Below are 25,468 nucleotides of genomic sequence, written 5' to 3'. Positions count from 1 at the left end.
GCCGCAAGTTTCCACACAAACACATCGACATGCTCCCTTAGGAAGATGACAAGCATGTCTTCCTATTTAGGTTCGAGGCCAGCCCCGATCCGAGTAGTCTTAGACTGGTCGCCAAGGACGAGGGCCACTTCCTTCACCTCCTTGGACTTGGTTGATGCTCAGGCAGCCTCCATGGTTGGGATCTCCAGGTCCTCCAAAGAGATCTGCTATGAAGTCGCGATGTAGTCCTACATGCGAATGGAGATGTTAGTTGCCTCGGCGAGCGTGAAGCTTTCCTTCTCACAGTTGTAGGCGACGTCAAGGTTGGCGTGTAGGGAGAGGACCCCCTACTCCGTCAGCATCTTTAGCACTAGGTACGTATAGTGCGGCACGGCCATGAACTTAGCAAGAGCTAGTCGGCTGAGGATGGCATGGTACGCCGTGTTGAAATCGGCGATGAGGAAGTTGACATAATCGACGTGGAAATGCTTGGCGGTGCTGAACCAAATCAGTAGTGTAATCTATCACAAGGGTAGGGATGCTTTAAGGGAACGATTCCCCAGAATGGAGAGTCCATGGGTGTGAGGTCTTCCTTCTTGAGCCCTAGCTCCTCCAGAGATCAGGCGAAGAGGATGTTGAGGGCGCCCCTCCGTCGATGAGGACCTTCTGAAAGCACATGTCCTTGATTATGGGATCTAGGACGAGTGGGAAATGCCCTGGGTATGGGATGTCTGACCACTGATCGGCCCTGGAGAAGGTGATTGGGTGCTCCGACCAGTCAAGGTACTTGGGATCAGCGACGGGGCCGTCATATGTAGCGACCGACATGACACGTCCGGCTACAAGCTTCTGCTCCTACTTGTCTTTGGAGACAGCTCTCCCACCAAAGATGGTGGCGATGGTCTTGGTGGGGTCCTGGTAGGTAGGGCCCTTGTTCTTGCCTCGTTCTCCGCCTTGACCATCTTCGGTCTCATCGTTGTCATGCCGTGGCTTCTTCGATGATTCGCCACCGAGCGTTGTCTTCAGGCCTCTACACTCTCGCATGGTGTGCTTGTCATCCTATTGGATAGGGCGTGGGTGTGGTAGAACCTCCTAAATTATAGGACACACATGCACTTGTCACTGTCCAACGACATTTGACAACTATGCATATGTCCCTGGTAACTTAAGAAGTCTGTCGAGTGTCCTCGGGGAACCCTGAATCATCCACGATTTCCGAGCAGGATCACATTACAGAGTCATTGCAGTATTACAACATTTATTCAAATATATACATCAGAGTAAAATAGCGGAAGTCTTACGATAACTTAATTTACAAACCAGTTGATTCAAACCTTACAAACTAAGTTCGATAATTATTATAAACCATAGTAGTAGTGGAGTGGCATAATTAACATAAACATAACACACAAAATAAGCATCCTGCCCAAGGATCACACATTCACTTATCGTCATCGACAGAAACAATAGTCATGCAGCAAGGTCCAAAACAGACCTGCTCATGAGGCTCACCTGCAATAAGGGTCAACGAACCCTGAGTACAAAAGTACTCAACAAGACTTAACCGAAATAAAAACTGAGAAGACTCAGGATTGCAGGCTCAGGGGTTCAAGGTATGGCTTTAGCAATACTCAAAGTTCTTTTGCGTCAAAGCTCTTTAGCAATATTTTAGTATTTCAACATTTAAACTTCATAAGAACCATATATGAATCTGCCATGATCCGTAATGAGATCATGAACTTCATATCAAACTCTTTCTCAAGTCCAGCTCAAGTTTCAGTTAGTAACTACGATGATGAACAGTGAGTTGAGTCTCCATAACCGAGGAGCAACGACGATTCGAACCGATTATTAACCCAGCTGGGGATTCCAGACCACACGACATATGCAGGTCCCCAACTTACATATATCAACCTACCCTCGGATCTTCTAAAATAAGAACGGGTCCGTGCCACCCAAGAATACCGCGAGCACCGCGCCCCCGGCTCCGCCGAGGAGGACGCGCGTTTCGTGTTCCCCATTCGTTTCCCGCCAGGGTTTAAGATCGGTAAGTACTTCCGGATCGCTGTTTGGAAATGGCAGCGCCTCCCCTACGCTTCACCCTATGCAGATGTCACGGGGCATGATCTGCGCTCGCTTGAGGCACAACGCCGCATGGAGAAGCGCACGGTCGCTGCTGTCCATGAGCTTCTTTCGCTCACAGTTGAGAAGCGCACCACATTGGAGCGCCTTGCACTGTTCCGCGATGCACTCAGTGTGCCCAAGAAGATCAAGGAGTTCTTGCTGAAGTACCAGGGCATATTTTACATATCCACGAGGGGGAATCAGGGGAAGCTGCATACAGTGTTCCTCAGGGAGGCGTATTACAAAGGGGAACTTGTTGAGCCGAATGCAATACATGCTGCAAGACGGAAGCTGGAGGAGCTGCTCATGATCACCCCGCAGAAGGCAAATTTGGACAGAATGTTCACCAGCATGGGCCGTGGGTGGGATGAACTTGGTGGCAGCCGCCGAGGTGGATGTGAACTGAGGGATGAGTTTCTTGGCGATGGAGGTGGCCGTAAAAAGAATGCTGACGCTGATGGTGCTGAGAGTGGAGACGACTCGGGTGTTGAATCACTGTACATTGAGTGAGAAATAGAATCATATATGAAGGCTCTGGACATAACTTGCAAGCTTGATTCTGAGCAGGCACCCCGTTCCCTCTGGACAAGGTTAACTTCTCGGGGAATTTTCTGTGTACCATTAAAAAAGATCGCAATGTCTTGTGTGTCTCTGGAAAAGTTCAGTGGTCTTCAGCGTCACTGCTCCAACTTTTTTGTGTCCTCCATGCCACTGCCGTCAGTTGGGCTCTAACGCCGTCAAACTGCAGGTGTGAAAAGTCAAAAATACCCTTATGTCTAAATATGTCATTAATTTTTTTGAGCATCTTAACGACTTCAAATGAAAAAACTCAAAACTAGAAAGTTATAGATCTCGTCGAGATCTATAATTTTCATATAAAAATTAATTTCATTTAATTCCGCAAAAAAAGATATGATTTTTCTAAGATATATTAATTATATTTTTTTTGCGGAATTAAATAAAGATAATTTTTATATGAAAATTATATATCTCGACGAGATCTACAACTTTCTAGTTTTGACTTTTTTCATTTAAAGTCGTTAAGATGCCCAAAAAAAATTAATGACATATTTAGACATAAGGATATTTTTTACTTTTCACACCTGCAGTTTGACGGCGTTAGAGCCTAAATTGATGGCAGTGGCATGGAGGGCACAAAAAAGTTAGAGCAGTGGCGCTGAAGACCGCTGAACTTTTCCAGAGACACACAGGATATTACGATCTTTTTTAATGACACACAAGGAATTCCTCCTAGCTTCTTGCATTGGTGTCATCACTGCTGTGTCGTGATTTGAAGGGATGTTTTTTCTTCTTCTTTTGTGTGTGTGGAGGGGGGTGGGGATGGGGGAGGCTAGATCAAAGATCAGCTCTTAGTGGTCAGTTACAGAGTTTTACTTTTAGTGGACAGTCACCACAATGATTCAAGTTAGAACATCAGACACTAGGGCTGTCAGTCTTATAGAAGTATAGCATTTCTTGCTAATTGGTCAGTTATAGAGTTCTTTTCTGTAGGAATGTGGTATAAATTTCCTCTTATGTTCATAACCATGATGTGCCTTTTCTCCAGTCTAGAGTAATATCACAATGTTCTTTCATACAGGTGATGAGTTCAGAACTATCAGCAAGGAAATCACATTCATGAACCTGCAATGAGTCGATAATAAGATGGAGACCGAGGAAAAGGCTAAAGGCCTCCCGCGTGAAGGGGGGAATTATCCTGAGAAGTTTTTGCTTGAAATAAGATGGAGACCGAGGAAAAGGCTACAGGCCTCCACATGAAGGGGAGAATTAGCCTGAGAAGTTTTTGCCTGAACGTGTAATCTACAAGGGGACTGGAAACCACGATATGTTCTATAAATGCCTAGACCAGTCTCCTGGCATTGATGTATGAGGCGTCAGACCTGCAACAACAGCTAGAAAGGGAACCACGTCGTTCATAGTGACTATTGCTTCAAGGATTCTGAAACCTTACAAGATATTTGTTGTTCAAGGACGCAAGCTTTGTATTGAGCTTTGCCTTTTGCACAGCCTTTCCCTGAAAACTGATAGAGTGGATAGGCCACTTTTCTTTTCAATATCATTATCATCAGATCAGAATAACTCAGGTCAGTAGGTCACTGCAAATATAGTGTAAAATCTCAGACCAAGAGCCTTGCAGGAAATCAGATTTTGATAGCTAGAGGAGAAGCAAACTAAACTGCTCTTGCAAAACTACAATCTCCGACAGTTGAAAAGAACAAAAGTAAGACAATTTTTTGACGCTGATGTATGTCAAGTACACTTTTGGATTTAGCTTCAACTACACGGCCGCAGTGAATAAACATATTTCTGGATAGAAAGATGATGTCTTCAAATGAAGATTTAAACGGAAAGAAAACATCGTAGAGGACATAGATGGGTAACCAACTCAGAGTCACCATCGCTTTCAATAATAATATCTATGATTTAATTATTTCTACATATTGCTGATCGTGAATCTTGCCACAGACACTTAAGTGGATACCTTATTCTACAGTATATGTCTGCGTGGAATAGACCAAAAGCCACACATATTTATACGGTGAGTATAACACTTTGTTTTAAGTTTTTGTAGAAGATTTTTCAAGAGACACAGTATTACCCATGCGACATGCACTAATATTGACATATATACTCGAACATGTGTACATGATGGTATGTAGATGCGGCGAAACTTATTCGTGGATTTATTGGCGCACGAAAGAAATGGATATCGGAGATTTCTTCCAGCCAATATAAAACATTATCTTAGCCGCATCACGAAAATGTCTATAAAGTAGAGTTTGTGAGCCTACGACGCCGCGCACTCCGTGACTGTGTTAATTTTATAAACTTTGCTTTTTGGATTAAATGTCACTTTAACGTTGGTATTTAATTTTTACAGTATTTTTATCTTATCGCGCGATCTATATATTTTTAGTACAAAATATTAGCTATCCCGTAGCAACGCATGGACAAGCTACCTAGTAATTTATAAAGGAGTGAGAAAAAGGAAAATGTGTACCAGTAGAAATAACAGGCCCATCAATCCATTAACTCGTTACTCATCGAACCTCTCTATATTCTAGCCCACCAACACCGACGAAAGGCCCATTTTCCAGCAGCACGCTCAAACCGATCTTGGCCATCCATCCCAGCGCCAAGACGCTATCCATCCGTCCACCGGCTAGGGTTTCTCCAGAGTTAAAAGGGAAGGAGGGGCCGCCCTTATAAACCCTTCCCTTCACCCGCAGCTCCCACCCTCTCGCCCGCCAGGAGACGCCGCCGCCGCAGCTGCCGCGTCCACATCCACCGCAGGCGACCGAGATGGTAAGATCTCGAGCCCTTCCGCTACGTTCCTGCTTCTTGAATCGATTGCTGCGTCCGTGCTTGTGCAACTAGCGTTTAGTTTGGTAGGTTCATTCACTAGTGGAGGGACCGGAGCGGCAAGGGCATAGGTCGCCGCCGCGTTGGGTTAGCGTGGCGATGGGTGAGCACGCTGGCTGGCGGCAGGCTACACTTGTGGCCGCTTGAGATCGATGTTTAGGTAGAAGAAGTTGAATTGGATGGGCCTTGCGTTATATTTTCTTGGATGCTAACAAAAAAAATGTTTGGACGAAGGGAGGGCTTCGGATCCTTCTGCCCAATTGACTAAATGGCCCGCTGCTTCTAGCTAGTCCTTTGGTTTAGCGGTTATTGCATCTGCTATATAGTGCGTTTGTGACCGTATGTTCACGTGAGGATCTATTGTTGAATGTATGTCATTTCGCTGTTTCTTATTCGTTCCAGGGTTTACGAGTCTCCTTTCCTTCACAGGATTCAATTGTTCTGGAAAAAACAACTTGTTAGGTTTAGTAGATCTGTACACTAGAGTGGATTTAATTGTTTTTATACCTGTGTAAAACTTTGCGGATTTCTGTCTATTAATGTTGTTGATGCGCCGCGATCGCTATCTTAATGGTCTCACCGGTTCCTAGACAAGTATTGGGATATTGATGGATTGTTTTCGTCATCTATATTGCATTTTTATTGTTAACTCAGCTGTGACTCTTGATAAATATGCATTTTCTGCATTGTTTGATTATCAGGCACTTGCTGAACAATTTTTGGTTGGTAACTTAGTTAATTCCGTTGTATGAATCCTTGACGGTTTTCAATGCTCAAGCACATCTGTGTATTTATGTGCCTTTTGGTTATCTCTCCAGGGTGGTTTTGTCAAGACGCAGAAGACCAGTGCGTACTCCAAGCGTTTCCAAGTGAAGTTCAAGAGAAGGCGCGGTATGTTTAGTCTGCTCACTTGATGCTTGCATTATTATTTTGTATTTCCTGTGTGTTTGATAGTCTGTTTCTATTGACCTTCTTTGCAGCTGGTAAGACAGACTACAGGGCCAGGATAAGGCTGATTAACCAGGATAAGAACAAGTACAATACACCCAAATACAGATTTGTTGTGAGATTTGTATCCTTTGATTCCTTTTTATCTTTGTTAATATAGCTTCTTCCTATTACTATGGTACTTTGAGCTCTAGAGACATGTATTGTATCCTCTTAACTAGATCTTCTAGACCAACAAGGACATCACAGCACAAATCATCTCTGCTAGTATAGCGGGTGATATGGTTCTTGCTTCTGCCTACTCGCATGAGTTGCCACGATATGGTCTTGAAGTTGGTCTGACCAACTATGCAGCTGGTATTTTTTTTTTCTGGAAACAATCTGTAAATTGCATATTATACCTTGATGTATTTGTATGTTCTCTAATTCAACTGCTTACACCCATCTTGTAGCCTACTGCACTGGCCTTCTGTTGGCTCGCCGTGTGCTCAAGATCCGTGGTTTGGATCAGGAGTACGAGGGCAATGTTGAGGTAAGATTTGGCCAAAGATTTAATCTTTTTTTTTTTGCTGATGTTGCATTGGTTGGGCATTTATAATGTTTCTCTTTGTTCATTCATCAGGCCACTGGCGAGGACTTCTCTGTTGAGCCTGCTGATGAGAGGAGGCCTTTCCGTGCTCTCTTGGATGTTGGCCTTGTCAGGACTACAACAGGGAACCGTGTCTTTGGTGCCCTCAAGGTATGTATATCTTCCTTCTGATATCATGATGTTATATTGGGATGATTGTTTGTAGTTAGCTCATCAAGAATAATCATTTTTTTACATGAGCTTGCTGTATAAGTCATCTCTTATGGTGACCGGGCTTTTTAACATTTGTTGTATTTTGTTGCTGCAGGGAGCTTTGGATGGTGGCTTGGATATTCCGCACAGTGAGAAGCGATTTGCTGGTTTCAAGAAGGATGACAAGCAGCTGGATGCTGATATCCACCGCAAGTACATCTATGGTGGCCATGTTGCTGACTACATGAAGGTGAGTTGTGCTTGCTTTTTCACACCACACATTTCTTTTCCTTTGTTCCCTTGTAAGTTTATTTCAGAAATTGTTGACCGGCCTACATCACGACAATATTAGACTAGAGGCTGACTAATTCTTTCTTTATGTCCCAGAACCTTGCTGAAGAGGAGCCAGAGAAGTACCAGGCTCACTTCTGTGAGTACATTAAGAAGGGAATTGAGGCTGAGGACATGGAAGCTCTGTACAAGAAGGTCCATGCTGCGATCCGTGCTGATCCTTCCGTGGTCAAGTCAACCAAGCAGCCACCAATGGAGCACAAGAGGTATACTAGCTACCCTCCTTATTTTTTATATCTATACACTATATATGGTAACCATAATTCTATCATTTGCTCTGCCCTTACCTTCTGTGTGTTTCAGGTACAACCCCAAGAAGCTGACATATGAGCAGAGGAAGGCTAGCCTTGTTGAAAGGCTCAACCAACTCAACTCCGGTGCTGCCGATGATGACGATGAGGATGACGAGTAGAGTTTAGTCCCATCAAAGTAGTGCTACATTATGAGGCGATCAGTACTTGTGCTATGGCATTTATCCTTGGGTTACCTGTAGTCCTGCAACAGGCATTTTTGTTTAAGTTTGGTGATGTGAACAAAGCTGTTTCTGTTAGTTTCGAGCTGGAGTTCTGGATATTTACTCTTACTATTAAAAATGCTGCCGTTTGGACATGTTTCTTCCGAGTCCTGCTTGTCTTCTGGTTGCCTGCCTTGTGATGGTGGCAGATCGTGACTTTATTATCAACCTAATGGTTGTATTTTTTATTTCATGGTTGATTAATTTGCTTATGTTACCAGAATGTCATGTTGGCCAGTTAGGTTTTGCAGGTGAAGCCAATACATTAGGAATAGCGTTTTGCATCGGTATTTCTGCACTTTGTCCAGTGGGTACCACATAATGTGAACAAAGAACCTGTTTCTTCTTCGAGTTTGGAGGGAATTCAGGTGAAGTCAGGTGATGGCCGATTATAGTATCTTAATTACCATTGACATCTCCGAACGGCCCAGTTTGTTATTAGTAATGAAAAGATGTTTTGGTATTTTAGATACATAACTTTTGCTATGGATTTAGACATACACTATGTCTAGTTATGACAGTTATATAGTAAAAGAAATATATCAAGAAAATCAAAGCATCTTAAAATTTGCAACGAAGAGAGTAGAGAAAAAAAAAACCATTTGCGAGTAGACGAGTGATGGCTGAGCTGCTCGTGGTCTATTCTTGTTCGATCTATTATTAGTCGATCTGGGTTAAGCTTTGTGTCTGCCGGGTGAAGGAACCGGGTTTGTGAGGGCATTCTTTTTCGTACTAACGGAGTATAAAATATATAGAAAATGACCTCAATAATCTAGTTGTTAGGATAGAACTAGCCATATTTTAAGGGTGGAAGCCGCCAGCAGGCTTGATTCGCTCTAGTTGAATAGCTGAAATCTATACCAGCATGCCAAGAAGGGCAGCCGAACAGGCCCGTTTGAAATCCTAGTACCACCGGCATCCACAATCTTCAACCTCATCTCAAGCTGCATGAGCTAAACCTATAGCTACTAATAGTTACGTACACATCATGACGTGCATCATCCATACCATTATTTCAAGCAAAACCGAATGGAAGGACATGGACGCAATGCATTGTCGACATGGACGTTTCCTTGAATCGGCCAGACAAAGGCTTTTGTTGAGGCCGTCGACATGGAGTTTGCTCAGGAGGTGCTGCTACTGAAAGAAGACGAGCGTCTCAAAACTACGATTTTCCTATGGAAATGGAGTGTGCGCAATAAAATAAAATGAATATAAGGGGGAGAGAGGGCAGTCGAGTAGAGAGATAGTTGGAGACGTCCTAAACATGAATGAGGACCTTAGGAAGGAGGACAAACTAGTGGCGGGAAGGAGCAGTAAACCCGTACGTAACGCAGTGGACAGCCCCGCCTTTGGGCCAACTGAAGATCAATTCTGATGGAGCTTTCATTTAGGCGACAAAAAGTGGTGGCTGGGTTTCATCATCAGAGATCACTGAGGGGATACAATTGTGGCAAAGGTCGACGTCTGGGGGCGGTGCAGGACTGCAGGACGTGCTCACAGCAAAGACAATGGCTTGTGTGAGGACGCTAGAAATGGCGACTGATCAAGGGATACCGCGGGATGGACTCCTCTTTGCTGAAACAAGCTATTCTCTCGTCATCTGTGGACTTGGCTGCCAGTGGGATGTTGTCAAGAGATGTAGTGAAGCATGACCACTTCGTGTGTGTAGCGAGGTCATTTTAATTCCTAGAGTTTGTAACTCGCTGCACATGAACTTGGCAGTCTTGGTTTCAGTTGAGACCCCGGTGAGTCTTGTGTAACCCCCTCCCAGAGTTTGTTAAACAGTTGGTAGCTCGCAATGTTGTCGAGCCTATTGGTTCAATAACAAGGCCCCCGTAAAAAAAAGCTAAAAAAAACGAGTTAGGTTTATTGTGGTAAAATCAGACCCCTTAACATTTCATTTAGCAAGCATGTTTATTTTTTTGACTAATTATTTTTTTGACTAATCATTTTATTGGTTGGTGGCATATGTCCATGGGCATATTATAAGGAGACACCTGCAATGACCTGGTCAATGACCTGCATATGTCTATCATCACTGTAACATTCTCCTTTGAATAATTTCTTAATAATGCCAGGATATGCAGCAATGATACAGGCTACTAGCAAGAGAACGGAAGGTACTTTGCTGGCACACAAAGCCTAGTTTTATCCCTACCTCCACGTCAGTTACAGTGGGAGGAGAGGCTGACTCGCAGAAACATCCTCTTTTCCTCCGCCCTCTCCAAATCGATTTACTTGCGCAGAAATGTTTTCAACCTTTGAATGCGACACCTTTAAAGGGCCTGTTTGGAACAAAGGAATTCAAAACACAGGAATAGGAAAAAACATAGGAATAAGATATGATGAAAAGTGAAAAACTACGAGATTTCAAAACACAGGAACAGAAAATTTAGGTTATTTGGAACACAGGAATTTATAACATAGGAATTGTAACATGTTAGGCAAATATGAGTACTAATTACTCTTAACTGCCGCAAGTTGCCTCTGTTGTTGCCGCAAGTTGCCTCGGGCATCCACGAAGGAAGAGAAAACAAGGGGTCAGAGCGGATTCTTTCTTTCCTGTGAAATCAGCATCTAGCTACAGTATTCCAAAGGAAAGGTGTCGTTGTTTCCTCCGTTCCAAACGATCTTCTTCCATTCCTTTCCTCCGTTTCTGTTTTCTTCACTTTTCCTGTGAAAATCCTTTGAACCAAACGGGGCCTAAATGTTGGTAGATGCGACAAACAATCTGCTTGAATCAGCAGGATCCTCATCCTTTGATTATTTCCGTTATTTGACAAGGATGTGTTTTGTTAATATCACAACTGTATAATGGTACAGGCGTCATTTTGCCAACGCTCAACTTGTACAGAGTCCTAAACTACTGCAGCTTCTGCGCATGTGTTCTCTGATTATAGGCTACAACTAAATCTACAAAACTGGATGGTTAATGGTACAGCTCCAAGATCTGAGTTCCACTTGAGAAGCCCAAGCAGGCCAGGAACACGAAGCATAAGCAGAACATCATGGACCCGAAGTAAATGTTCCTTTCTCACTGTGCTTGAGCGAACTTACAGGTCATCCTCCACCAGTTCATCAGGGAGATGTACTTTCTCCATTGCGGACTGCCAAACATCAGACAAGCAAATCAGAGTTATTCATTCCTCCGTTCCAAAATGTAGGCCATTTTAGTTTTTCCCTAAGTCAAACTTAACTAAGTTTCACCAAGTTTATAGAAAAATGGACCAATGTCTACAATATCAATTTAGTTCATTAAATCCACCATGATATATTTCTTTATTTCATATTGTTAGATGTCAATATTTTTCCAATAAACTTGGTCAAAGTTTGTTTCCCTGAAAACTTGGTCACAGCTATAGAAACTCGACTTAGGATGAATCAAAACAACCTATATTTTGGAACAGAGTGAGTCAATCGCAAATGGTGTCCATATAACATGAACAGTAGAATAGTGATAACAGATGAATTCCACTTAATGGCAATTTATAAGGTAACAGTTCAACTAGCAATGATTGCCTCACCACTGCACGAAGATACAAAGACAAATTAAAAACAGAAAAACAGGGTGGATAGCGGTAGGAGGGATATGGAAAATGAGATTGTGCTATACCTTAATTATAGCAAGATCAGCAGCAGGAGGTTTCAAATCCAGGGCAATGCCAAAGCAGAAAACAGCTTTGTCAAGGATATTGAGTTGCTTGTAAATCTTTCCCATCAGTGCATACATACTGCTCTCATGAGGTGCAATCTCCTTTAGCCGCTCCAACTCATCCAGAGCTTCTTGATACTTCTGAAGACCTAGAAGGATTAAGGCCTTCTGATACTTGGGCAGTGGATTCTTTTTATCAGCTGCTATAGCTTTCTCCATCATTTCCAATGCCTCCTCGTTCCTCTGACAAGTTTGAATCCAGACAGAAGGTTCATTTAATCATTGTCCAGTTAAGATTTTGAAGGGGAAAACAGAAATAGAGAAGTATTCCATCCTATTCCATATGTAAGTAATTTTTAGACTACAACAACCTATATTTGGAATCAGAGGGAGTAGTCTATTGTTGTCGATCAATGATACCAACCTTAAGAGAATGCAACGCCATCCCAAGATAGCACATGAGAACAGAAGAGCGAGGATTTATCTGAAATGCCCTTCTGAAATGATGCTCAGCAAACTCAAACTTTTCCTGGCGAAGATACACCACCCCAAGGCCATACCAGGCATTGTAGTGCCTTTCATCTACCTGCAGTGCACACCGGTAGAATTTGATACTATTCTCATAATCCTCCAATGCAGAATACCTACAGTTTAAAGGAATGGGGTTCAATTAGAAATTTTGAAATGATTGCCTCGAACATGAATTTTCAGGATGTAGCTTCAGATTTGCACCAGTTAAGATCTGGAGCATGAAAATAGAAACATATAGAATATTTATGAGAGCCACAACATACTCATGACCACATAGAGTGTGAGCATATGCAAATCTTGAGTCAAGCTGTACTGAACGTTGAAAATTCTTCAAAGCAGTCTCATGATCTTTCCTCAAGGCAAAGCAATTGCCCACTGCACACCTGTTGCACATTCCAGACAGATACATTAGAAAATGAAACATGAGGACCCAGCTTTCAGACTAAAGGCTTATGATTGTGGCCTAGACACATCTAGGTGTTTTGCACTGCAATGACACCAAGATTGCATCTAAATAGTCAAAACCAAGAACAATAACCTATCCCCATCCCCCCCCCCCCCCCCCCCCCCCCCCCCCCCCAACACACACACACACACACACACACACACACACAAAAAGTGTTACAAGATGGATTTTAAAAATAAAATCGAAATACTGTGGCAAGAAAAGGCCCCAACATTTTCACTCTGAGATAAAACTACATACCATGCTTGAGGAGATAGTCGATCAATGGAAATAAGCTCTTGAGCAAGGTAGCTTAGTCTCATTTCCTCATTCAGATGCTGCATCAGAGGCGTGTGAGCTTGGAGATAAATGTGCCAATAAATGTAGCCAAGCCCAATGCTCCAATTTCACTTACATAAAGAACAGTAGAATAGATGTCCATTCCATCGAGCGTACAAGGCGACAGTCGATGTGCCAATTCAAAGTAACGATCAGCTTCCAAATAATCAACTAATTCGAAATATGCCTTACCAACCTGCATAGTCGACCAAAACAAAAATAAGCCACAAGCATTTGCTTGTCAAAAGAATTGAATTTACAGACCTTTCTTTACGTTCATATATGTAATACCTAATATATAAGAGACATTACATTTTTTTCAATAAAGGACTAAAATGTATGATATTGGCAATGTTTAAGGGACTCGTCACTTGCATTAACAAAGGTTGGTGCTCGATGGAATTGACTAAAAAACTGCCAATTCCAAATTGACTAAAAAAGCTGATAGAGAGCAATAGAAACTATAATCTTAAACTCCTAACAATTAGACACCATAGAACTCGTTATGTCATCGGGTTCACTAAAATTAATTTACAATTTCGGATACAAAGGAAGAAAACAAAGTTGCCTACAAAGTTTACATGTTAATTTGCTGGCAAAGATGTACTCCAGCAAGTAATGTCATCAGCAGTTCTTTCATTACAAGAATCAAAAGCATGTTTGGAATTCTCTAATCATCTTGCATCGACTTCACCTGGCATAGAACCCATCCAGTGTTAAACTGCGACTCAGGGAGTTTTCTGTAGACTTCCAATGCTTCCTGAACAATTAATAATGAAATCAGTTTAGTGGTATCACTGGGTACAAGGTCACCATCTTTAGCTAAAAACCCTATATCATACCTGGCACTTAAACAAGCAAGAAAGCCTAAAACCTTCCCCGAGTGTTCGGAAAAGTCCCAATAGCTCCCTAATACCAAGTGCCAATTTGGAGTCTTGCAACAGAATTCGTTCAGCTTTATCTTGCTCAAAGGATCTTCCATCAGCTGTACTTACAGAAGATGAAGTTCCTGATATATTGTCTGTCCACATTTCATCAATGACTTCATATCTACTTCCTAAATTTAAAAAGAATCACCATTCATAAAGACGGTTGAGCAAAAAAATGCTCATCCATACACTGACGCCTAATGCAAAAGGTCAAAACTAAAAAATACATTTTACCAAATAATATTGTATCAACGCTAAGGTGAAAGCGTTGGAGATAATCTAGTCACAGGGCAATGGATACATTTAGTACTCTAAATGCCGGGGTTACCAAAATAGGGTTTTATTATGGTGAAAAAAAACCTTGCTTCAGTATTTTATCCTAATAATGACGTAGTATTTAAAGTATGAATAAGAAGTTCATTTCTAAATCAGCATAAGGAGAAATCCCTATATTAATACCATAGATGAAAATACATTTGTTAGGCAGTTTCATGCTTGGTTATTAGCAAAGCAGTATCCTAAAAGTTCTACAACTTGGTATCATAACTGAAATTTCAAAAAAAAAAAAGAGAGAAGAAAAGAAATGACAACCATATATATATGGCAGAAGAAACAACAAAACAATACTACTACCAAATATGATGACATAATTGTCTAAAAGGGCGTACCCAGTGCAGAGAGCTCCCGCTCTGTGCGGGGTCTGGGGAAGGGAGTTAGTGGCAAGCCTTACCCTCGCCTGTGCAATGCGAGGAGACCGCGACTCGAACCCGGGACCTTCCAGTCACAGGCGGTAAGACTCTACCAAATAGGATGACATAATTGTCTAATGTAAACTAATGATTGATAATGATATTAAGTAAAATATGCCAATACATCCTGATCACGGCAGGCCTGGTGCAGTGGTGAGCTGTCTCACTGAGTCACCAGGTCGTGGGTTCGAAGCAGCCTCTCCGCACATTTGCGGGGAGAAGGCTTGCCTCAGTTTTTCCCTTACCCAGACCCCACTCATGTGGGAGCCTCCGGCACTGGGTCTGCCCTTTGATCACGACAATATAAAAACACACCAACCAAATTTGCCTACATTTATTCTGAAATTTGATGAATCATCCACACTGAAATGATAATCACCTTCATCAAAATTTTCTGTAGCCCGTGGTTTTCCTTTCCTAACTTGCACGGAATGTATGGCTGTTGAACACAATTTTGATGGTGTGGACGAGTTTACTCGCAATTTACCTGACGAATGACCTGTACCATTCCCTCCGAATTGAGAGGTATTTGAATTTGAATTTGTTGCTGTATCTTTAAGTCTTTCACTTCTTCGAGGTATTGAAGTTGAATCACTATTAAACAACCTTCCGGAAACCTGAAAAATGTCGTCAATTCTAATATCACCAACAGTGGCGGAGCCAGAATGATGCATCAGGGTATTCCATATAAATACAATTGTGCAATGTAAATATGCAATAAATATATAGGACCATATAAATGCGAGCAAAGAGGATTTGGTGTGAATGTGGGAGCCTTTTTCTTTGTCTTTGTAGCTTTCTTCCATAATGCAAGGCAGGTATGCTAACACCTAACATATATTTTTGTTTCTTTAACCAAACACATACCCGCTGGCACCGCCCCTGTCACCATAAGAGAAAATCAACAGAAAAGAGTACAAAGGAGGGTTTACAGACAGATCTCAAATCTACCGAACAATAAAACACGTCCTTTTTCAATCGAACAAAACCAATAGGAAAAGAAAGACCTTCAATGTAAGTACATATTAAATAGTTTTAATACCATTGTGTATTATATCACAAGATGAACTTGCGACTACAAGAAACAATACAAAAATAGACTTAGGATTATATCGATCATTTTCAGTGCCTTGTACTCCCTCCAGTAAAAAAACAAATTATGCTTTTGACATCAGCACGGTCTCTAAAAAACACAAAAACACTTTTTTGTTACAAAATATTTATTAAACATAGCAAAAGTATCTTTTTATGAAACTGCATTTTGATCCAAATATCTACTCGTATCATTTCCAAATATCTAAAGTTGATACGTAGAGAGCAATTTGACCAAATTTTAGAATGGCTTCAGGCAACCCCAAAACACCCACTATTTTTTGTGTGCAACACTGCAGGTACAGAGAATGTTGCAAAAGAGTATGCAAACACAAGAATGACACAATGATCTAACCATTATGTAAACATCATCAAGACGAATGGTATTATAAGGCATTCTGAGTTTTTGAGACCATTGTTTGTTGCTGGTACACAAATGGCACACTAGTACTGAAGAATAAAGCTACTTGCAGCCAAAGTTAAGTTTATGAACAACAAAAACCATCATGTAACAGCAAACAAACTGAAAGACATGACTGATCCTGACACTATGTACTACTATTGTAATAGATGATAACAACAAATCCAGCACTATGAATCCTGATACAAGGGATCATCAATGTTAGTTTACTGAAACTTCAAGGGAATTAATATTTAAGACATTTCATGGTCGGGTATGAGCAAGTGGAAAATACCAACATGCCATAAAATAAAATAAACATAAACCAACACATATGTCACTCTGACATCCTTTTCAGATAAAAGTCAGGGGAGAAATGCGAACTATAGTGATACATAGGCCATTAAAAATCATGAGAAAACCATGGAGGTTCTAAAGATCAGGAAACAGGCAGGTACAGAAGTTACAAGTAGCGGCATCCAATGATAGCAATCAAATGAAAGACCCCAACCTTCTTGAGCCTTGCTTCATCCATGTATTTCCTTCTAAGTGGCTGGTTTACTCCATTAGCTTTCTGCTTCGTGGGAGCATCGCCACTTATTGTATTCTGATAAGCATGGACATTCCTAAAGAGTGGTGGTGGCATGATACTAGAAGTCTGCAAAATTAAATTAAGTAAAATGGAACTCAGCCGACAGTAAAATAATATCATAACTGAAGAAATTAAGTTGTCAAGAACAACTGATTAAAAATTGTGTAAAACATTTCAACAGTTAAGACACAATAATTATGATCGAGCAAGCAACAGTGCCACACAGCTCTATATCATCAGAATGTTGTTCACGAGACACAGATGATAGATATGTCCTAAGGGCGTACTCGGTGTTGAAAGCTCCCACACAAGGTGGGATCTGGGGAAGGGAATTCTAGGCAGCCATTACTTTGCTTATTTTGCAAGGAGGCCGATTGGAATCCACAACGTCCAGAAACAAGTGGAGACTCTACCACTGCGCCAGACCCACCCTTCTACTCCCTCCATTCCAAATTACAAGTCATTCTGGACTAGACATAGTGTATATGTAGATGCATAGCAAAAGCTATGCACCTAGAAAAGTCAGAACGACTTACATTTTAGAATGGAGGGAGTACTTTATTGCAAAGAAAAATGTTTTTCTTTAGAAAAAGGTAAATGGGTCAGGATAGATGAACAAAACAAGAAAATTCTGGGGTCAGGACAATTCTTGAAGGTCTAAAACAAGCCATCTGAGCCAGTGTCAAATAATTGGAAACATAAGAGACACCAAGGTCTAAAACAAGCCATCTGAGAGTGTCAAATAACTGGAAACATAAGAGACACCAAGATACCAGTGCTTTTTAACATGGTTCTACCAACCGCTGATTACATTTAGTCTCCTATTAGGTGCACATTGGCAGAAAATCTTAAGTGAAGAATCAAACATGTTGTACTGACCTGTGCTGCAGTTGGTGATGGGGTGTCAAACTGTGGTACATTAGAGGTTGAACTGTTCTGCACATGCAATGCAGTTGGTCTTACATGAGGATAGCCAGATACTTCTGCTATGTTGTTAGCATGAAGCTGTTTGATTTGCTTAGGACTAATATCCCCAAGACTCGCAGAGACCCTGGATGATAGAACTCGATTTTCATTGGCGAAATTCGACTTCACCAGAGTGGGCGTGGATGTGTGTTCCTGCTGGAGACGTAGAGCAGTCGATTCACTAAAACACTCATCAGTATCTTCAGCAATACCTATAAGATGAAGACACATTTTTAATGTATGTTTATGGCTTCAAACTTTAAGTGAGGATGACTCCTTGCAAGCAAAACGCTAAGGCTTAATGAACCATAGTGTAACTTCTACGGTAAGGCAAAGGGAAATACTGCACACCAGGAATGAGCTAGTAACAATGAACACCAAGCTAATAGATGATGATTGAAATCCATCCAGATAGAGAATTTATCGCAGTACTGCTCAAGTGCTCTGATTTTACAGGAACAAACATATTTCTACATGTTAACATAGAAGACAGCAATATATGAGGAAATGTCTATGAAGGCCATATTCAAATCCACTAGATGTAGCATATTCAGGAATGCACATTCTGCAAAATCACCATTTCATTTCTATTTCTACACCTTCAAAAATTAAGATATGAGGCAATACTTCATGCAAATAGTTCTAGTATATCAGAATTAGTGTAGACCTACCACAGAGCTTAATATATGGGTGTAAAATGAACCAACCTAATATACACAATTCCTCATATGCCGACCATAAAAGAGGATCTAGAGTCAACGCTTGTGTAAATTGTTCAGCTGCAGCTGAAATTCTGCCTGTGCACCTGCACACAGTTGAGATAAATATATAGAATCTGAAAAAAATTATAATATGCAGCATCATGCATTCAGTTAAGCTTAAGCCATGAACAATAAACCTGTAAATCACTCCAAGGAGGTAGTGTCCTGTTGCTCCACTTGGAACCTGCAGAAGGATGAAACCAATACTAGAAACAGGCTAACCCAATACAGGAAATAAAGCAAACAAAGATGTGATTGATTTTATTTTCTCACTATCTACTTCACCCCTGTAGAATCAGTGAGCAACCTCAGCTGAACGTCATGCCCCAGGAGAAAAACAAATGAAAAGAGAGAGAGAAAGTGTTAACTGCTATATTATGGGCTATTAGCATTGCCGTATGGGCTGTAGGCGCCCCTTGGGGTTTTATGGTAGATGATCTTGGTTTAGGCAAGGATCACCGTTGATTGGGTGTTTCTATAAACCCTTGACAATCATTGCCTATATATTGTACTCATTTGGTACCTCCATAATCAATCTACTAAGTTTTCCCGAGCCATCTCTTCTTTCATGGTATCACGAGTCTGGGTATTCCCGATTCTACCTCCGCTGCCCTAGCGCGCCTCCTCTCCTCGGCTGCGCTCCTCCCCAGCGCCCCCCCCCCCCCCCCCCCCCCCCCCCCTCGGCTGCGCTCCTCCCACCCATCTGCGCCGGCTTCCCTGCTGCGATGCCTGGGACTCCTCCCCCCTCTCCCACAACAGCAGCCGCCGCCGCCGCCGCCTCCAAGGCTGCCGTCCCCACGGTTTCCAGCCTGGACTCCGATGCCCAGGCCACGGCTGCTGCCGCCGCCAAAGCTGCTGCCGATGCGGATGCCGCTGCGCGCAGCCAATCGCAAGGCTGCGCGCGATGCCGCCCTCGCGCGCGCCGCCGCAGCTGAGAAGGAAGCCCAGGCCGCCGCTTTGGAGCGCAACGCCGCCGCCGCCCGCGACGCCCAGGCACGCGCCGAGCAGGAACGCGCCGCCGCTGGCGCTCCCGCGGACGGGGATGATGAGGACGACCTCTCCGATCACGCCTCCGACCAAAACGACAACACCGATCTGCATCAAGCCCTCCTTCTGCAAGAGGCTGCTGCAATCGCCAACCTCCACTCCCAGGCTGTTGCGATCCAGAACATCCGCAATCTTGTCACGGTTGTTCTCGACCTCAACGCCGGCAATTTCAATCGGTGGCGCGATCAGTTCCTCCTCATCGTTGGGAAGTATTCCCTTCAACACCATGTCCTGCAGGACTTACCGGCGCCTGGTTTCCCTGACTGGCAGCGCATGGATTGCGTTGTCAAGTCATGGATCCTCTGCACCATCTCCGACGACCTCGCCGCGACGATCTCAGCGCGCAACTCCACTACCCGCGACACTTGGCGCGCCCTGGAGTCCTAGTTCTTCAATAACCGCGAGACACGCGCCCTCCTCCTCGACGCCAAGCTCCGCAACTTCGTTCAGGGTGATTTGTCCATCACCGATTACTGCAAGGAGCTCAAGCGCATGGCGGACACGCTTGGTGACTTAGGTGAAGTCGTTACCGACCACACCCTCGTCCTCAACCTCATTCGCGGTCTGAATGAGCACTTCAAGACCGTCGGCATGCATCTCCGGCGAGGGCGCCCCTTCCCCACGTTCCTGGATGCGAAGGCTGACCTCCTGGAGGAGCTGGCGATGGAGAACACGTCGTCGTCTCAATCGACAGCGCTCGCCGCTTCCACCACTACGTCAGCCCCGTCGCGTCCTCCTGTTGTCAAACAGACTGCAACCTCCAGCGCCGGCTTCGGGGGTGGCTCTGCTTCCTCCAAGAACCGCCGCGGAAAACGCGGCGGCCGGCGCGACGACACTGGTGGCACCCCGACGCCCATTGGTACGCAGCCAGGTGCCCAGTCCAGCGCGCCCTTTGGTGGACAGTTTAAGCCTGGCAGCTCCGGCTCCGGGGGCGCGTCATGGCCCTCCTTCTATCGCCCGTGGGCCGGAGCCATCCAAATGTGGCCTGGACCACAGCCTGGGCAGCGGCCTCCACTTGCGCCACTGCCTGGCACCCCTCAGCACGCTCTGCTGGCCCAGCAGACTCTTCAACAACATGTTGTGCCTGCCTCGGCCATGCAGAACGCCGGTTCTTGGACTGCACCACCCCCCGGCTACTACCAACAACACGTCGGGCTTCCTACATGGGATCAGTCATCTCTGGCCTCGACATTCAGCACCATGACGCTGCAGCAGCCACAAAACAACAATGACTGGTACTTCGATTCAGGTGCAACCTCTCACATGTCCTCACATTCCGATTCGCTTTCACATACTACTTCTTCGCGGTATCCTACTCCATCGTCCATTGTTGTCGGTAACGGATCCTTACTCCCTGTTACATCTACTGGCTCTACGTGCAACCTCTCACATGTCCTCACATTCCGATTCGCTTTCACATACTACTTCTTCGCGGTATCCTACTCCATCGTCCATTGTTGTCGGTAACGGATCCTTACTCCCTGTTACATCTACTGGCTCTACAGCTATTTCACCATCTTTCCGTCTTAATAATGTGCTGGTTTCCCCACAACTTATTAAGAACCTAATTTCTGTTCACCAGTTTACTATCGATAACAATTGTTCTGTTGAGTTTGACCCGACTGGGTGTTCTGTGTCTCGGAACGTGATCGTCAGGTGCAATAGCTCCGGACCGTTGTACCCTCTTCGGCTGCCAGCTGCTCAGTCCTTGGTCGCCGCCACTGAGTCTTCACTTTGGCATCGCCGCCTCGGTCATCCTGGACACGAGGCCCTCTCCAAGCTTGCGTCGAGTCTTCCTACTTGTCGTCATGATACTACTACTGCGTCTTCCATTTCATTTGTCAACTTCTCGAGCGTCCAATAAATTTGATCTGATACATTGTGATCTATGGACATCACCTGTTCTTAGTGTCTCGGGCTATAAATATTACTTGGCTATTCTTGATGATTGTTCACATTATTTATGGATGTTTCCTCTGAAGTTGAAATCTGACGCTTTTCCGACAATCGCTCACTTTTTTGCACTTGTGTCCACTCAGTTCGGCACCACCATCAAGGCAGTTCAGTGCGACAACGGTCGTGAGTTTGACAACTCCAGCTCCCGCACGTTCTTCCTTACTCATGGTGTTCGCCTCCGCATGTCGTGCCCATACATTTCCTCCCAGAACGGTAAGGCCGAGCGTATCATTCGTTCCATTAACAATGTGGTTCGCTCCCTACTGTTCCAGGCTTCTCTACCACCCTCATTCTGGGTCGAGGCTATGCAGACAGCCACATATCTCATTAACATCTTGCCCACCAAAACGTTGAGCTCATCCACCCCGCACTTCGCCCTCTTTGGCACAGCGCCCTCCTATGATCACCTACGCGTTTTTTGCTGCACTTGTTATCCCAACCTGTCCGCCACAGCTCCCCACAAACTTTCCCCTCGATCCACCTTGTGTGTCTTCCTGGGATATTCAACTCATCATAAAGGATACCGCTACCTTGATCTCTCTTCCAATAGAGTTATCATCTCTCGTCACGTCATCTTTGATGAGTCAGCATTCCCTTATGCTGAGCGTGCCTCCACTACATCCCCGGCAGACTTTGATTTTTTGGATATTACTGACTATGTGCCGGCTCCCATCGGACCAGCACATAAGTTTCTATCTGCAGGCACTTGTCCTGCGACACTCGCACAGCCACGTGCGGCGACGGCTGACACCGATGATGACCTGGTTGGTTCAGCAGCGCTTGATGCGCTCCCAGCTAGTCCACCAGTTGCGCCTGCCCCCTTGCCCGCACAGCCACGTGCGGCCCCTGCCTCGCTTTCGCCCGCACAGCCACGTGCGGCTACGATGTCACCATCGCCTGCACAACCACGTGCGGCAACGACTTCTTCGACCTCGTCGTCACCTGCAGCTTTGGCTGAGCCGCGCGGACCTCCGCCCGGTTTCCCGCCGCTGCCCGTCCTCCCGGTGCCCGCAGTCCGTCACGTCTACACGCGCCGGGAGCGCCCAGCTGCTGTCCGACCACCTGCTGCTGCTGTTCAGTCAGCCGCTGTTCCGCCAGCTGCTGCCCCTACGCCGCGCCGGGAGAGCCCAGCTGCTGCACCTGCGCCACTGCCTAAGGGTGCTGTTGCTGCCCCCCCCCCCCCCCCCCCCCCCCCAGTGATCAACCAGCACCCCATGGCCACGCGCACGAAGACCGGCCATCTCTTCTTTCAGAAAGTTTCAAGCCAATCCATGCGGTGCAAGCATGTACCTTGTAATACTAATGCTTCTCTCGTATAACATAAAACAACCAGAATTTCTGACAATAAAGGGGAACGAACAGACATACGGCTTTGTCCTTGGCAATAATTTTGGTACGAAACACCGCAAGCAAAATAAAGCAACCAGGCCTAGTATTATTTTGAAGGAACCAGGAAATGTTCTCACTGAATTAGCTATGGAATTTAGTTCACAAACCAACAAGCACGTCATGCAGCTCCCTTTATTCAAAACTGGAACCCCATAAGGAAACTAACTATTGTTATCAGTATTTTATTTTCAAACTAATGTAGTGCTGCCAAGTCCCATTGGAATATTGTGCTGTTGATATAGTTTATTACTGAGCGAAAAATACTTTACTGCTATAATACCACCACACTGCCTTCTACACAAAAACAGAATCACTCAAGTTTTCACACACCAATTTGTTGTACAAAGGCCAATGGATAAGATATTTACATAAACAAATCATTTTAAAATATGATGAATACCTCCATGTTTGGTTCATTGACTGGACATAGAGTTTCTTCTGCTTCACGCAAGAGGTTGATTCGAAAGCATGATGTAGCAAACAAGTACCGGGACTCTGGCAGCTTCTTCCCTTCATATCACATCAGAAACAAAATCTATAAACCATCCAAACTACTCTCATATAATATCTGTGTTACATGGTGAGCATATGCTATTACCTTTCAAAATGTGGTATGCAGCATATGGCTGATTGTTGTGGAGGTAGCAGGTCGCTAACAATTGCACATTGGTCTGTGCAGAGGAGGTAGAGCAAGAACATTTAGTGCACACTGCTATGTTGCAAATGGACTTAATTTTTTTTTAAAAAAACTAAAATAAGATTTCCCGTGAGCAAAAATTACTAATTGAAAAGAAGTCCTTATAATAGTAAAGCGGGCAGGATTCATGTTAATCAGTGAGGTAACATCCGCTAAGAAATTGAACGCATACACATGAAGCACTAAACACGCATTCACGTTGTGTTGATCTTCATCCCACATGAAGGCCCATGAACCACATCGAGAACCCAAATAAAAATTTAAACCCAAAACCACGCATTCAAGTTGCGCTGATCCTCACCCCACATGAAGACCCATGAACCACATCAAGAACCCAAATTAAAATTAAAACCCACACTCTCAAGTAATTAAAGGTCAAGAAAAGAAAAAGGGGTGAGCATGTCCTGTAAGAACATAGGATTCAAGCAACTGAATACCTTAGAATGGGCTACAAATATTGTCACCCCGAGATTATGATAAGGAAAAGAACCCGGGCATAACACGTCACTGTAACCACTAGCCCATTATGCACTAACATCAGTAGAGCTTCTACCTGTGAAATTGCCTCAAAAATTTAGGCAGAAAATCACCCTCTCCAGTCAAATTCACTATGAACCCTAGATGAAACGCGCAAGATACTCCAGTTCAAATTCACTATGACCCCTACAACAGCTACAGGGAGTCGTTCTAATTCGAGCCTAGATAAGCCATAGACCCAAATCTCACCACTCTACTCCTAATGCAACCCTAGCCACTTCAAAAAAAACCACAAAATGCTACTAAATCGAACTGAACAGCGGAGGTGAGCCCCCGCGCTCAAATCACTGCCCCACGCCCGATCCGACCCCCAGACGTACCATTCCCACGCGCAACCACACCGAATCGAGCCGCACTAGCCCCGTTGAGGAGCAGGGAGAGAAGGGGGCTACCTCGGAGGGGAACTGCGCGCAGAGGCGCTCGCAGAGGAATATGGCGTTGCGGTGCATGAAGAGGCGGAGGCTGCTGTGGACGCGGTCCACCATTAGGGTTTCCATCGCCGCCCGGCGGCGGCGGCGGCGGCGAGCGCGGGCAGGCGGGCGAGAGCGAGGGGAAGTGTGGTGGCCGAAGCGCAGGCGGCAGTTGCAGCAGGGGAGGGTCCGGTCGTTTGAATCCAGGAGGCTCTTGGTTTTGGCTGCGATGCGATTTGAGGGATTCGAACGACTGCTGTGCCCGTGCGTATGCCGGCGGCGTGTGAGTTGGCACAGCGTTACGGGTACAGAAGAAGCGTGTAGAGGAGTCATGTGCGACAGGTCGCCGACAAGTGGGCCGTAGTCTTCGGCTCCGAATATGTGAACGTTGGGAAAGCCCGGGGTCGGGGAGGTGGTGCTCTCCGAGGTCGAGAGGTTCCTAAGCAGGAGGGGGAGGCAGAGTTGGGCGCGGAGGTCGTGCGAGTGGAGATCGGCGGGCAGCTGGGGCGTGTTTGATGGGTGGCCCGGACAGCCCGGCTGCGTCCCTGGGCTGCTGTGCTCATGTTTGATGGCCTTGGCCCGTCTCCCAGCCTGGCTCGCTCGGTGCAAAAACTTCCCCTTCGTCTGGCTCTAGGAAAACGAAATCGCAGTTCGTTTTTCTAGGGCTCGACTCCGTGGGCGCGAGGCGGCCGATTTGGGGGTGATTTTGGACGGCGGCGGGTGGCTCACGCGAGAAGGCTGAAATCTCCGCGCGCTCCCTCCTCCGATGAATCTTGCCACCTTTATAAGCGGTCGTCCGGCGCTGCGCTCCCTCCCTTCTTCTCCCTGCTTCTCCACCTATTCTCGTTAGATACCGGGGGTGCTGTTGAGGTGTGGTGTCCGGCGAGGCGGC

At 44.8% G+C, this 25,468-nt stretch overlaps 3 protein-coding genes across 13 annotated transcripts in view; 2 read left to right on the top strand and 1 right to left on the bottom strand.

Moving 5' to 3' along the window:
* LOC136455412 (protein ROOT PRIMORDIUM DEFECTIVE 1-like) overlaps positions 1 to 2,676 on the top strand; it is a 3,528-nt gene extending 852 nt beyond the window's left edge. The window contains exon 2 of the mRNA XM_066455447.1: positions 1,919 to 2,676. Within this exon, the coding sequence (XP_066311544.1) occupies positions 1,919 to 2,613 (695 nt within the window). The 3' untranslated portion in view covers positions 2,614 to 2,676. The remainder of the gene's footprint in view (positions 1 to 1,918) is intronic.
* A 2,629-nt stretch (positions 2,677 to 5,305) lies between these two features.
* On the top strand, positions 5,306 to 8,188 carry LOC136453724 (large ribosomal subunit protein uL18z-like). Its single transcript, XM_066454281.1, has 9 exons — positions 5,306 to 5,430; positions 6,306 to 6,378; positions 6,468 to 6,559; positions 6,666 to 6,792; positions 6,888 to 6,967; positions 7,058 to 7,174; positions 7,332 to 7,466; positions 7,604 to 7,773; positions 7,871 to 8,188. The coding sequence occupies exons 1-9, from the start codon at positions 5,428 to 5,430 to the stop codon at positions 7,977 to 7,979; spliced, it is 906 nt and encodes a 301-aa protein (XP_066310378.1). The 5' UTR covers positions 5,306 to 5,427; the 3' UTR covers positions 7,980 to 8,188.
* Positions 8,189 to 10,816: 2,628 nt separating this feature from the next.
* Positions 10,817 to 24,972, bottom strand: LOC136450875 (cell division cycle protein 27 homolog B-like). Of its 11 annotated transcripts, none has more exons than XM_066451529.1 (16): positions 24,559 to 24,960; positions 23,531 to 23,603; positions 23,333 to 23,442; positions 18,678 to 18,724; positions 18,487 to 18,584; positions 17,693 to 17,991; positions 16,733 to 16,828; positions 15,109 to 15,346; positions 13,894 to 14,108; positions 13,746 to 13,811; positions 13,128 to 13,247; positions 12,974 to 13,050; positions 12,531 to 12,650; positions 12,161 to 12,380; positions 11,698 to 11,979; positions 10,817 to 11,191 (listed from the first exon to the last, which is right to left on the bottom strand). In XM_066451529.1, the coding sequence occupies exons 1-16, from the start codon at positions 24,907 to 24,909 to the stop codon at positions 11,138 to 11,140; spliced, it is 2,466 nt and encodes an 821-aa protein (XP_066307626.1). In that variant the 5' UTR covers positions 24,910 to 24,960; the 3' UTR covers positions 10,817 to 11,137. The 11 variants fall into 11 exon arrangements, with proteins under 11 accessions (XP_066307626.1, XP_066307624.1, XP_066307625.1 ...); XM_066451527.1 differs by having other exon boundaries at positions 13,894 to 14,072; positions 16,733 to 16,879; positions 24,559 to 24,959; XM_066451528.1 differs by having other exon boundaries at positions 13,894 to 14,060; positions 16,733 to 16,879; positions 24,559 to 24,959.
* Positions 24,973 to 25,468: the final 496 nt, after the last annotated feature.

This window comes from Miscanthus floridulus, chromosome 5, assembly GCF_019320115.1.
Source record: "Miscanthus floridulus cultivar M001 chromosome 5, ASM1932011v1, whole genome shotgun sequence".
NCBI lineage: Eukaryota > Viridiplantae > Streptophyta > Magnoliopsida > Poales > Poaceae > Miscanthus > Miscanthus floridulus.
This window is presented reverse-complemented; position numbering and strand designations above follow the sequence as displayed.